This window comes from Thunnus maccoyii, chromosome 7 (assembly GCF_910596095.1).
Source record: "Thunnus maccoyii chromosome 7, fThuMac1.1, whole genome shotgun sequence".
In the NCBI taxonomy this organism is placed as follows: domain Eukaryota; kingdom Metazoa; phylum Chordata; class Actinopteri; order Scombriformes; family Scombridae; genus Thunnus; species Thunnus maccoyii.
The window spans coordinates 19,317,911-19,332,427 of NC_056539.1; the positions used below are offsets into that span (position 1 = coordinate 19,317,911).

At 39.6% G+C, this 14,517-nt stretch overlaps 1 protein-coding gene across 1 annotated transcript in view; it reads left to right on the top strand.

Annotated features, from left to right (window-relative positions):
* Positions 1–8,010, top strand: part of tsc22d2 (TSC22 domain family 2) — a 39,898-nt gene extending 31,888 nt beyond the window's left edge. The window contains exons 2-3 of the mRNA XM_042416709.1: positions 5,023–5,074; positions 5,528–8,010. Of these exons, the coding sequence (XP_042272643.1) occupies positions 5,023–5,074; positions 5,528–5,824 (349 nt within the window). The 3' untranslated portion in view covers positions 5,825–8,010. The remainder of the gene's footprint in view (positions 1–5,022; positions 5,075–5,527) is intronic.
* Positions 8,011–14,517: the final 6,507 nt, after the last annotated feature.

The window sequence follows — 14,517 nt, forward strand, 5'->3', positions numbered from 1 at the left end:
GATCTAATTTATCTAACTAGATGGGTAAACATGAGGGGCTCCCAGGTCCCCTGTTGAGAACGAACGCCCTCTTGCAAAAATACTGGAGTCTTTGTTTTCAGAGAGGGTGATCATTAGTTGAGCAGCGTGTTGAGGGGCCGGCTTGGTTGTTTGCAGTCATGCAGTTGTTTTGACCTTTTCAGCAAGTCAAATAGAGAAGCCACTTTCAGTTCTCTGAACCATCTACAAACCATTTTACATTTACATGTGGCATGATAGTTTTGTGAGTTTCACTTGCTAGTTTACAACTGAAACTGACAGTGAGCACAAGGGTCAGAGCTGCGGTGGCAGCATTTCCTGTAACTTTTGAATGATTTTGGCTCGTTAATAAAAAAAAAAAAAAAAAGAGCAATAATCTTTTAAAACAACACTCATTTTTTCAGCCGGTTAATAAAATGTCCTCATAAAATGGAGGCCTGTGGTTGATTTCTGACATGACAATGAATTCATTGTGATCATTTAGGGAAGACACGACTAAACTGCTGTTGCCTGAGGCCTCGCTGTCAACTAATTGGAGTCTTTGCTGACCTCATCTGGCGTAGAAGCTGAACTGCAGCTTTCAAATCAAGGAGCCAGGCAAAAGCAGATCTCTGAGCAACAGTGAGTCGTCAGTGAGCGCTCTCCTCTGTTGTTGCAGCCCCCACCCTCCAGCTATTGTTTTGAAACACACTCATTGAGGGAGGGGGGGGTTATCACTGGAAGACTGAGGTCTAATTTATTCAGCTGCCTCCCCCACAGGGAGTGTTTGTATGCTTTGGGACGGGGACGTGTGCCGATGCATCTGGGACCTAATGGAGAGCACATTGTATTTTTCTGATGTTGTAAAGCATCATGTGATAAACCCAGAGAGATGGTAGAGACCACACTTTGCTCCTGCACGTGTCTTCATGTCATATAGAGCCACACATTGAGTCTCCTGACAGTACTTAAGGCATTCAGCTGACCCCTCTTTCTCTCCTGAGCAACTCGCAGCGTCAAACAGGAGACGAGCTGATTGGTGGAAAAGTCGGCTGTAGTTGGTATGGAATGCAAAACTTTGTGGTTACAGGACTGTTTTGATAACCAGTCCCCAGTAAAGAACTTGACTGTGCCGTGTCACAGCGTGATGGTGGCTCTGACACAGATGTCTGGGTTTAGAGGCACTGGCCTCGAGGCCGGAGGTGTCCAGAGCTGGAATGTGCTGCCTTGTGGTCCTGGAGTCTTTGCTGGAGGGGCGGGAGTTCATGTGTGTGTGTGTGCACTGCTGCAGTCTGCAGGGAAGGCCCATGTTGAGGTTAACACAGCAAGTGGTCCTTACATAAACCACCACATGTCTTCCTCCTTGAATAAAATGTACAGTTTGCTTTGTTTTTCTTGGACACTGAATGGCAACAAATTTATGGAGGGTTTTTTTTTCTGCCCAACATTTCTTCTAACTCCTCCAGGCCAAATCTGCCAATCATCTAAATTAATTAAATCCAACGCGCTCGTCTTTTGTTTATGTTTTTGATGAGAACACATTCCATCCGAAGCTTGTAGACATTCTTCTCTCTCATTGTCCCAGGTGTGTAAATGCTCAGGTCAAAGACAGGAATGTCTTCTCCTCACGTTGTTTATCGACCCTCAAATCACAAAACTCGTGCAAGTCGCTCACTGTGGAATGCAACACATTTACTCCACTTGTCATCACATGAGTGTAGATCTGCCATGCTTAAAATATTGTCTCCAAACCGCTGTTTAAAAACCATTTATAGTTGCTTGGTAATCTGACAAGAATTTATAAGAGTAGGTCAATGAGCTGACTTTTTTTTTCCAGGTTTTACTTACTTGCCTCATGTGTTTTTTTTTCTTCTTTGCATTGCCCCAGGAAAGAGAGAAAGAGGAGGAAAACTGTATAAATGTGGAACACTGCATTACAAATCTCATTACTTCCAAAGCACATGAATCCACCCAGCAATGTGACTTTGAAACGGTGTTACATTGCGCTGATATTAGCTTCAATGTCAACGTGACTAATAAAAACTTCCAGTATTCTCATCTGGCTTTGAGTGTCATCGCTAATATACAGTTCAAAAGGAAATCCACCATCTCAATCAGCTTTTCACGCTGATTCTTAATAAAAATAAGCACATTAAAAGGAAGCTGCACAGTCAACATGAGGAAATTTAAAGAAGAAAAACATCTGGTGCATGAAAACTATTTGGGGCATGACAGATCAGGACTCAATTTGAATCCCATGAATACAGATGATTGTATTTCTATTGTTGCAGAAACACACTGATAAAGAGTAGCGTGACATAACACACAAAAGAAAACAGGAACAACAAGATATCAAAGCCAATTCAGTTTATTAATTCTCATGAATAGGTCGTCCTGTGCCTCTAGAGTCGCATGTATAGTTGTTGGCAGACAGTGGCAGTGAGTAATGTTGTAGGTGAAGTACGGGAGGGGGGGGGGAGAGAGGCTTGAGCTCCGCCCCTTTGTTTTCTCACCATGTGACCGGAGCGGAGTGGGGTTTTAAGACGCGCTCAGGTCTCAGTCAAAGAAGAGCTGTTCTAACTCGCAGTGGATCCAGTATATTGTCAAACTATCGGGGAAACTTTTGGAGAAACGACAACATGCGTTGTAAAATGAGCTACACTCTGCCCTGCACGCCGGGAACTTCACCGACATATTCGGGACGTTTGATGTCTTACAGGGCGAGATGTGTCAGGTAATAGACTCATTTATGAAGTTCACCATAGGTTATATACATGGATTTGCTCACTCTTACATGGGCTGTGTCTTAGGTTATACACATGGCTGTGTAATGTATATTTCTATATCTGGACTGAAGACATTTAACTCTCAGCTGAGTGTTTCATGCCATCTTGGGACTATTTGCTCTTTCTCTCTCTCTCTCTCTCTCCCTCTCTGTCTCTCTTTCTTTCTCTCTCTGTGCCCCACGTTTTTTTGTTACTCTGCCATCAGCTGTTTGGTATGCAGACCACTCACATCTCACTCTGGTTGTGGCACACCAGCATGTTTTCCACAGCTGTGGCATCTGTTTCGCTGTGTTGCCCCCCCCCCCCCCTCGGGCTGCCCTCTGCGCGCCGTACGTGCGCTTCAGCACGCAGGACGCATATGCTTTATGGACTATTGAAGAGCTCCATATGATGATCAAAGTGTGCTGCTTGACAATGGTCGCATTTAGATGCAGGCCTAATATTTTAAATGATTTTATAGCAAGTTTAACTGTAGTTGCTGAAGTTAGTTTGTGCATTTTAACTTCTCCCCTCCAAATTGGGTCTCCAAGCGCCGTTAAACTTTGCCACATTACATATTTTGCATCCCAAGAGACTCCGTTATATGTTAAAAATGTTTATATATTTTTATATATAATGAGATTTTTGCTCTCATTCTGATTTTACTACAGCGTTTGTAGATTTAAATCGGGTCAATCCAAGAGAGTTTATGTCTCCACATGTGAGCAGTTTAACCCTGTTGATCGCTCTTAAAGTGCGTTTTCTCTATACACTTCTTCTTTCACATATAATTTATAAAAAACATAAGTCTGCACATTATGTTCCCTCTCATGTCTCAGATGCTTTTCAGAGCACCTTCTAGCGGCGTGCAAACGAGTCGCTCCCTTCTTTTCTGTTTTTGCATCCACATCCGAGCAGGGCGGTGGGTTGTGCAAGAGAGTCTTTCAGGACAATAATCTGTTGAGACGGCTTAAGATCCAGTTTTTTTTTTTTTGTGGACTGTGAGGTAAACTCCGAAACTTGGCATCGTTGTATTAGAAGGAAGCTATAGCTATAGCTGAGTAAGTTGATCGTCTTTTGTGTTTACATGTGGATTCGCTTTTCTCTTTCTTTCTCTTGAGGGGGAAGGGGGATGGGGGAGAAAAGAAAAATGTTGCGCTGCTGCTCCGAAGTGATCTGATATCAAAGTGGGAATGCAACAAGAAGTGATGTGGATGTTCGGCATCTTACCGGAACCTGATAAAAACGTGTTTTAACAGAGAATGGGGAACAGTGAGTTTCATTAGATAATGTTATCTGATCGCAGGCGGCGGCAGCAGCGGCGGCCGCACCCGGAGCACAACTCCTGCAGGATCAGGCACACTCCTTCACCGTGATCTGTTTTCATTTCAGTGGAGTCATGCATAGATCCCCTGCTTCCGATTTTTGGTTTTATACGGAAAGACTGTAGTGAGATGTGTTGCTCACTTACTTTGTAAAAATGTTTCAAATCATCTTTAAAATGTGCTACACCGTTTTGATCATCACTGTCTGTTCATGTGTGTGTGAGACCATGCTCTTATTCATACATGACATAGTATTTAATCCAGAGTTGGTCCTACTGATATCAGACATGATGTGAGACTACTGATTTACTGCTGTTTTAACAGAAATTTACACTTGGTCAAGTTCATTTGTATGACTCAGTATCACTGTGGCTCCGATATCAATATGACACATAAAAGTCCTCCCAACATTAAGAAAACCTCATTTATTGTGTGGTTTCTGTGACAAAGGCGGCAAATGCCTCAAGGATTTTTCTGATTCATTATGGGAGCTTTCTGGCTTTCTGAGTGTTTAGCATGAGACTTTTTCACCTCTCACCTCCTTACTCTGATGCTTTTTCGTGTAAATCTCCAGTATGGCTTTTAGCATAGTCCGGAGTGGTTCAGCAGCACCATGTTTGTAACTTGCCATCTCTCAGTGGGTGTTGGAAAGTGTTCAACACTGTCATCTGTAGCAAGTGCACTAAAAATAGTATGGTGTTTTTTTTTTTTTGGGTCTGTGTGTTTTGGAAAGGGATTCAATCCCGTATCTGTTCATCTCATTCTTTGGAAACAGATGTGACGGTTAATCAGAAAATCTTACCAGTGAAATTCGGGGAGGACTATGAGGATCAGATTTGGCAGCTGGTGAATTTGAAAGCATTGATATCGATCTAAAGCACATGATAGGCAGATGGTTACTGTGTGTTAACGCTTGCTCTTTTTTTCCTCCACAGTGCATCCGGTGCCAGTGTAGTCGCCATCGATAACAAGATTGAACAGGCCATGGTGAGTTTTCCACACACACACACACACACACACACACACAGAGGACAGTTGCTAAAAAGAACATATTGGAACATTTGGAAGAATATCTAATGTTCATAAAAGCTTCATTTGCTGCTCTGAAAAACCAGATTTCAGTTGGCCTGTCTTAGTAAAAACACACTAGAGATTCATACTAAATATTCAGTTTTGCTGACACAGTTTGATTGACAGATGATCTCTTGAAAATGCAGTCGCTAAACCCTCACAGCAATGACACCTCAGCACGAGAGATGTTGAAAGAAAGAAAAAGATCTCACATTTCCACTTTAAGTTCTGAGATGCCGTACATCCTTTTTCTTTCTTTGACAACCGGATCAGCTGTTTTTTTAAAAGGTTGCTTTTTTTAGCAAATGTCACATTGGAATGAATCTGTCTTGTATGCTAATTTCAGTCTCTTTCTCCTCTTACCCTCAGGACTTGGTGAAGAGCCACCTGATGTACGCTGTTCGTGAGGAGGTGGAGGTGTTGAAGGAGCAGATCAAGGAGCTGTACGAGAGAAACTCGGTGCTGGAACGCGAGAACGCCGTGCTGAAGTCGCTGGCCAACTCGGATCAGCTCAACCAGCTGACCAACCAGCTCACCCAGGGCAGCAGCACATCGCCACCACTGCAGCAGCAACAACTGGCGGTCGTCACAAACAGCACCACCCCGTTGGCTCACCACGAGGGGAGTCAGAGCGTCCCTCATCAGCCCAACATCACCTCGGCGTGATCCCCCTTCCCCTGACACACACGCTCAAACACACACCTCCCACGGACAGGAGCGGAAGATCCTGTTAGAAAAGACAACAACTACTACCGTCCCCTTAGCTCCATAAAGCAAAAGGCTCAGCTCTGCGTTTAATATGCTCCATTTGAGGAAAAATCAACAACAGCAACATCATTGTTTGCCACAGAGAGCCATGCTTCAGTGTGTGCATGCTGCCGTCACCGGGCCTTTGCATTATTAAGACATTTACCACCCCTTGAGAAGTCTTATTCTGGCCTTGTGGTTGGCTGCAAGAAAGCTGCAAAAGAAGAAAAAAAATGGCGGGGCAGGGGAGCCAGAGTGCACCATAAAACTGCATGCTGTTCTTGTGCAGGAGACGGGGGTCAAAGGGCACAGAGAGCTTGATTTGTTGGGGCGACAAGTGGTCAAAGAGGGTTGCGCGACCCTGCGAGGGGCCAGCTGTGGCGACGTAACATCCAGCAGGGACGTTATACTGTCCTCCCAGTATCCCCCACCCCACATCACTCCAGGGCTGGAAGTGGCCAGAGGGCCGAGGGAGAAGTCGGGGAGAGGGTTCGTCCTCCCCGAGCAGAGGAGGGACGCCTGCGGGCGCCTCTGCTCGAGCGGAGCGAGTCGAGTGCCTCGGCTTGTTATATGCTGCAACAAAAAGCTTGTGTTGTTTTCTCAGAGCCACCATACTTTGACATGAATCATAATACTTATTAGTTCAGTTTTAGTATTTGCATTTATTTATTTCAGGGCTGCTATTTTCATAATGTAAATGAACAATGTCATGGAGATACTTATTAAAAACAAAAAAACAAAACTCTCTCTTTGGTCTTTTGGTATTTTAGAATCTGTCAGGTATTAAATTTGGTAGTCTCTTGCAACATGTAGATCTCAGTAAGTAGGCAATAAGTTCCATAATAGACATTTTCTCTTCTCATGAAATAGTGCTAACACTAAAGCCGAGCTTACATTAGGTGAAATCCAGGTTGAATGTATATTTTGTAAAGTGTAAAGTATTAAGAGTGAGGAGGGTTTGTACAGGAGAAAACCTGTTAAGATATGAAATATGTGATGGGATGTTTCGATAAAGAAAACTATTAATTTACTTTTTCTAGACTTGTCAAAACGAAAAACAGACATGAATTGGGGGTTTGGTTTTGGGGGGATGAAAAGCTGTGAAAATTGTTCGACCTACTTTATAACCAAAGACGCAAAGCTGTGTAAGTCTGTCGTTTTTCCATTTTTAAATGCACACTCTCTATATTTTTTTTTCTACTCTCTCCTCCCCCTATATTTTTTGTTTTGCATGTTCTGCATGATCTATAATCAAACCACTTTCTTACCTCATGTTTTTAATCCAGCACTCATTTTTCTATCGAGCTGTCAGTCTGTGAGTGATTTGTGAAAGGACTTCTGAAAGAGAAAAGGAACAATGGGCAGAGAGGGTGGATTAAGTAGGTGAGGGTAAGAAAAAGAAAAGAATGGAAAGGTGTTTGCGTCGGTTGGAGGGAAGAGACTTGTACGCAAAACAGTCAGAAAAGGAGCCATCTTTTTTTTTTTTTTGTTTTGTTTTCATGTAAATGCTGTGTTGAATTTCATATGCAGAGAAAGGTTTTTTGTTACATTGCAGATTTTAATGTATTTAACAAATGCAGCATTTAGATTTCGATTGTAGTGTACCAACACTTTGCTTACAAAGATAAAAAAAAACAAAAAACTAGACAAACAATATCCGCAAAACAAAACAATGGAAACTATTAAACATTTCACAACTGAAAGCTGGAGCACCCAGTCGATTGTGTATGCGCATATTATGGGATGTCCTGTCTGTGTCACGTCTTTTGTGCCTCCTGTGCCGTCACCTGCTGTCGTCAGGTGATACGGTTTATTTCTTCGTGGCTTAGAACCAAACCAAAATGCTTGGTAATTGTACAATCAGTCATCTTTCTACAGGATGGACTCTATGATTTCCTTTTTTTTTCTTTCACAAATGGGCTTATTTCTCTCTTTAGATTTTTTTTCCTGTTTTTCTTTCATTTGAAGGAGATGCCGTGTACATGCCAAGTGTACTGTATGGAAGTGATCACTGAGCCTTGGAGAAAATATCTTAACAATGCCCTTGTAATGTGCTGTTCAGACAATTTTAGTTTTCAGTCAAAAATAAATTACTGTTTTATTAAGAATGTCTTCATGTGTTTTTATTCTCACAACCCTTTTTTAACCAGGTAAAGCATCAATATTGTTGAACATTTCCACACTTTTGTAACCATGAACACATTTTTTAACTAAATCAGAATATTTTTTCACAACAGTTAAGCATTTCTGGCAAATGGGGTTGATGTACTGCAGTAACAAAAAAACGAAAGTAATGCCCCAAGATATCAGTCCATGACATTGAGTCTTTTTCACAGCAGACAATTTGAAATTCGAAAAGCACACTCGTAACGTCTAATAACATTAAAGAAAACTTTGCTCTGTTTCAAGTGTCCCATTAAGGCGTGACAGCGAGCAAGCATGCACAATACCATGACCCTGAAACGGAAGCAGCTAAATAGAAATCAGTCATCATGATTTTTTAATAATTATTTACACACTTGCTTCACTGAGGCGTGTCAAAATGCCTTCTGAGAAAAAAACAGCATTGCCACGCAAGTCCACAAACTTCTCCTTTTGGAGCAGTTGTCTAACAAGTTAGAAAAAAAAGGGTACCATATTTTGTAGAACTGGAATGGCTTGTCCTTTAAAATCAACGTCTCCATGTGCATGAATTCCAGTAGATTTGATCAGTTGCGTTATAAAAGGAGGATGTTCAGATACTTAAGAAATACTGTGTACATTGTGTAGCAGTGAACACGAGAATTTTAAGTAGCTGAACCGTAGAAATCTCCAGGATACAAGCAAGTGGGGCAAGACTAGGAGTTATTCCAATTCCCCTCAAATTCTTGCAGAACTGACCAAAATTAAGATATACAGTGACATCCAAATGTACAATGTAAAAATGTTTTATCTTCAGTCTTACATTTAGAACAAGTTCTAGACAATTTGGGATTCATTTTTTTTTAATTACTTCACTGGTGTGATAGGAAGTCTATTACATGTATTATTTTAAATTGTATTTCATTGTATTTATTTATCCCCCCCCCCCCAAAAAAATCTAAATGAATTTCCATTTTGCATTTTTATCATAACAGAAGTGTTAAACCGTGTAAATAGAAGGCAAATCAAGTAAAATAGACAGGACAAGAACAGTAAGGGAGTGAGAATAAAGAGAAATATTTGTTAAATACAATAAAAAAAAAAAGTTTGTGTGGATACTTGTGTGTTTTTATGTAAGAGAAAGTTTATCAAATATGTTAAATGTCAGGAAAAGGATGGTAATGGCACCTGTGAATTAAAAAAAATACTTTTGTAATAACATTTGCAATGAAATTTCTTCTTGGGTCTTTACATTTTAAATGTACAGTATGTCTATAATGTGAACAGCTCTAGTTTATTTCAACAGACCAATGACGTTATGCCAACTATGACCAGTTGACGTTAGATTCCAGTCAAACCACTGATAAAAAGGCCAAAATCTTTTCCCTGTAATTCCTCAGTACACACGAGACTGTGATAGTGATCTGTTGTATCTGATTGTTAGTTTGGAAGAACTTTGTAAGGAAATTCCTTCAACAAACAGCCTCCGCGCATTCTCAAGAAGGATAGATAAGACAGAACTATCTGATTTCTTTCTGAAGCAGGAAGGAAAGATGACACCTGCACAGAGGCATGTATGTGTAATCGTAAATGACTGCATCCTTAGTCACTCATCACCTTCCTGTCATTTCAGACATAAATTAGCACGGCGTACTTGTTCAGAAAGGTAGTTATTTTCAAAGCAGCATGGGCATGGAGTGTCATGTCCCCTTTCACCCCCCCAGGCTGACGTCCACTGACAGCTGATGTGAATTTCATAACTGGAAGATCTCAATGTAAAATATTTCTTTGGCTTCTTTCTGCCGTTGGATACCCAAATCAGTGACTCTGTCTTCTTGTCAGAGCCTGTCTTTTCCTTCACTGTCTAATATATCTGCTTTCTCTCATCAGGTAGTGACTCAGGATTGCTTGGCAACGTCTCTGACACTTGTGTGAGTTTTGTCACGTCCTAAATCAAACTGTGGTTGTCACGCTTGCTTCTCAACAAACACAAAAAAACACATGACTTATAATAACTCTTCCATGTCAACAAAGAAAGGATATTAAAGCATATTTAGTTTCACCACAGGTGTCAATTGATATAGTCGTTTTAAGCTGCCGTCCTTGGAGCTGTAGTGATGAAGATAAAGCCGGGTAAACCATGGATGTTCAGGATGGTGTTCATCAAGGAATCACAGCCACAGATATCCACAGAAACCTGTTATGTTGTCAGAGAAAAGCTTTAAAAAATTTTTAAAAAGTTTTAACTCCATAGAAAAGATGTTCTTAACATAGTGAATGCATTACTGGCACCTTTACTTCATCCTTGAAAACTGCAGTTGTTAAGGCCTTATTTAAAAAAGGCAACATAGATACCTCTACCGTCAACAACCTCTGATTCATCTCAAACTTACCCTTTTTAGGCAAAATTATAGAGAAATAAGATTTAGTCAGCTAACTTTAAATGTTTTCATCAATTTCAATCAGGCTTTCATGCCAATCACAGCACAGAGATGGCTCTTATAAAGGTTTTAAATGATATTTGTTTTAATAGTAATTCAGGCAAGACATCAATTTTAGTGCTTTTAGATCTTAGTGCAGCCTTTGATACTGTCGATCACATTTTTACATAGACTGGAAAACTGGGTTGTTTTTTCTGGAACAATTTTAAAATGGATGAAATCATACTTGGAGGGCAGGGATTATTTTGTCGCTATTGGGAACCATAATTCAAAACATATGCCCTTGCCCTGTGGTGTACCTCAAGGATCGATTCTTGGCCTACTTCTGTTTGACCTGTACATGCCCCCATTTGGCCACATCCTTCAGAACAACAACCTTGCTTATCATAGTTATGCTAATGACATATAGGACTGATGACTACTGTCCTATAGAGTCATTGTGCAAATGCGTTGCGCAGATAAATAACTGGATGTCTCAAAATGTCTTGCAATTAAACAAAGAAAAAACTGGTAATTTTATTTGGCAGCAAAGATGAGAGGCCCAGGTTTGCTGCTCACTTAAAGGACAGGGCACTAAAAACAAAAGAGCAGGTTAAGAACTTTGGTGTTTTAATTGAGCGACCAAAGTTTTAACAGTCATGTAAAAGCAATAACAAAATCAGTATTTTATCACCTTAAAAACATCGACAACATCATCAACCTTATGAAAAAACAAGATTTGGAAAAATTGCTTCATGCTTTTATCTCCAGCAAAACTGATTACTGCAGTGGACTTCTGACAGGACTTCCAAAAAAGACCATCAGGCACCTGCAACTTATTCAAAACCAAAAGGACAGCCCACATTACCCCAGTTCTTAAATCTCTACACTGGTTGCCAGTAAGCCACAGAATTGACTTGAAAGTCTTATTACTTATTTATAAACCTCTTCATGGAGTTGGTCCTAAATATATTGACTGATGTGGTTGAGCAATATAACCCTGCAAGACCTCTTAGATCACTAGGGAGAGGACTGCTAGTGGTGTCCAGAGCAAAATCTAAACAAGGAGAAATGGCTTTAGTCTTTATGCAACACAACGCTGCCTGATGGACTTAGAAACGCCCAACCCTCGCAGCTTTAAATCCACACTGACAACCTTATTGTTCTCAAGCGCTTGTAGTATTATTGTAGTATTATTATAGTTTTAATCTTTGTATTTATTTTTATTTTTTTTAACTCTTTTATTTTTTAATTATGTTTTTTATTTTTATTTATATATAGATTTGATCTCTTTTGTTTTACTCTTTTTCACTTGTGTTGCTTTAACTCATCTGTACAGCACCTTGAATTTTCCTCTTTGTCGAAATGTGCTTTATAAATAAAACTGCTTTGCCATAAATAATCTCTGATCGTTAGTGATCTCTATCTTTGGCCTGTTGACACAAAAGACAAATTTTCAGGTGGGTGGGGAGTTTTTGTTCCAAAACATAGAGGCTGTCAAAAAAAAAAAAAAAGTTTTCAAAATATTGAGTCACAATCCTAACACTTCCCTGCAAACAAAGCCTGACTCAATAACCTTTTAAAATATGCTTTCTTCCTCTCTAAAAGCCCCAATCTTCATAACTCGCATCACTTTCATACTATTAATGAATACTCTGAACATGCACAGTATGGCCTTAAAGTTATAGATTGCTGTTAAGTACAAAACGTGCATAGATTGAGAAGAGCGAGTCACACCATTTCCTCAAGACTTCCCAAGAATGTTTCTGACTTTGAGTTTGGTCAGCAGGGCGTTGCACTTATTTGCACTTTACTGAGGAAAAACGTCAGCTTCCATGAAACTTGTTTCTGTGTTTACAGGTGCCGCCATGTGAATCCAATTTCCCTTTTAGAGTTTTACTAAGTTAAATGTAATCTGATAAGCTATCATTTAGGCCAAAAGGAAAGTTGGAAGAACCTTTCTGGCCCATTTTCTATCCCAGTCTCTGGGTTGACTTTTGGATGGCCTCAGATTTTTATTTGATCTAATCTGTGTTTTCAAGCTGTCTAAAATCATGTTAAAAAAGTTTTTCTCTCCCCATCTGGAAATGATGAGACACTGTGTTCTATATAACATAAACTGTGACACTAGTTGATAGATATGGCATGACATGATTTCATCCTTGAATGCTTTTCTGACACCACGCTTCTTTCTGTGTTGGATATGCTAAGCAACATATGTGCTAAACATTCAAAATGGGGAAACTTTTGTCTTTTTTTCTTTATGTGAGAAAAAAATCCCTCTTCCAACTTTCTTACTTCTCCATGAATGTACAACATTCATTACTTCAAAGGGAACATTGTTGCAAACTAAAAAACTGGATCAACCGGGTTTGCGTCACTACGACAGATTTGCCTATTCACCTACTTTCCACACATCATGTATGTTCCTGCTACAGCAGGTTTCAACTATGAGTCACCGAAGCTTGTACAGAGTTGTGGTAAGACCGGGGAGTGTCTCCCATGTCACTGTGAACAAATACAACTCAGTAAATGCGTGACCATGAATTAAGGTTGAATGCTAAAATCAACATCTCCTCCTCCTATAACTTGATTATCAACTTGTCCTGACGTGGTCTGACTCATATTGACACATATTCAATATGTGTCCAGAGTCACATATGATCCACATTCAGCAGATCATACTGGTTGTATTATGAGATTGGAATTAGTCAGAACATCTAGATAGATAAAGACAGAAGAGACTTATAATTATATAGTTATAATAATGATATGATGATAATTATAATAACTTTATGACTATAAAAACAGTAAAACCCAAGAGAAAGCAGTAAAAATGCTAAAATAATTAGATTACAAGAAGTATTTAAAAGTACAACACAGAATTTGAATTGTATAACAGCTGTTATAAGACTTCATAAATTAACAAATGCTTTAAACACAGATTTTAAGTGCATGATAATAATGATAAATATTTGATCATCATTCAACAGAATGCAATAGAAAGAATACTGACTGTACAACTGATGAAACTATTAACACCAACCTTTAGAAATGCCTTAATAGTTGATAAATAAATCCAATTGAATCTCTTTAAATTTTTATTCTATTTTTTGTCACAGAAATGGTCTGAAAAAGCTTAATTTAAACATTTCTTCAAAGAAAAATTAATAGATACATTTCTTTTTTCAGAATAATTTATCATTCATCATGAAAGTAAAACAAATACAGTACAGCCCAAACTACATCACACCTGTTAACTCCACCTACAATACAAACTACTGGTAACAAATACTAAGACTTTATCACACATTAACAATTAATGCCGAGAATTCATACCAGAAAGTGATAAGCTAACATAGAAACACAAAAACAAAAAGAACTTCTACATTTCTGGGCGTCAAGTCAGTTTTTATTTTATAAAATCACAAATTTCCCTCAGGGGACTTTACAATCGTCACACAAAATCCTCTTTTCTCTTTCTCTCGAGTCGAATAAAGAAAAACTCCCCCAAAAAGCTGTTAATGAGGAATAAGGAAATATTATGAGGTTTTCCCCTTGTTGGCAAAACATTGACCACTAATGAATATGTAATCCTCACTCTTCTCTGTACTAAAGAATCTCAAACATCATATAAAAGTACCACAGAATCTAAATCATCATGTAGTGTCACACTGCACAAGCAGAAGGAAGTCTTATGTAATCCCTGTGGTGATTTGTGCTTTGCTGAAACTGCCCATTTGTGTGTGTATACTGTGTGTGTGTGTGTGTGTGTGTGTGTGTGTGTGTGTGTGTGTGTGTGTGTGTGTGTGTGTGTATTATGAAAGGACAGTTACTCACCATTCAGTCATCCGCCGCCACGCCTAACAATGACGGTGGATGAGGTCCTCTCTCTCTCTCTCGAGACTCACCACTGCCATCCAGTGACAAAATGGATTCACATGAGTTTTTGAACACTGGATCAAGGCTGTGGTGCCATCATGTGGGTATGATATGAAAGTGCCTCCTAAAGTGCAGAGGACAGTCAAGGATTCTTCATGGTGTCCCCAATTTATATACATTACAGCTAAA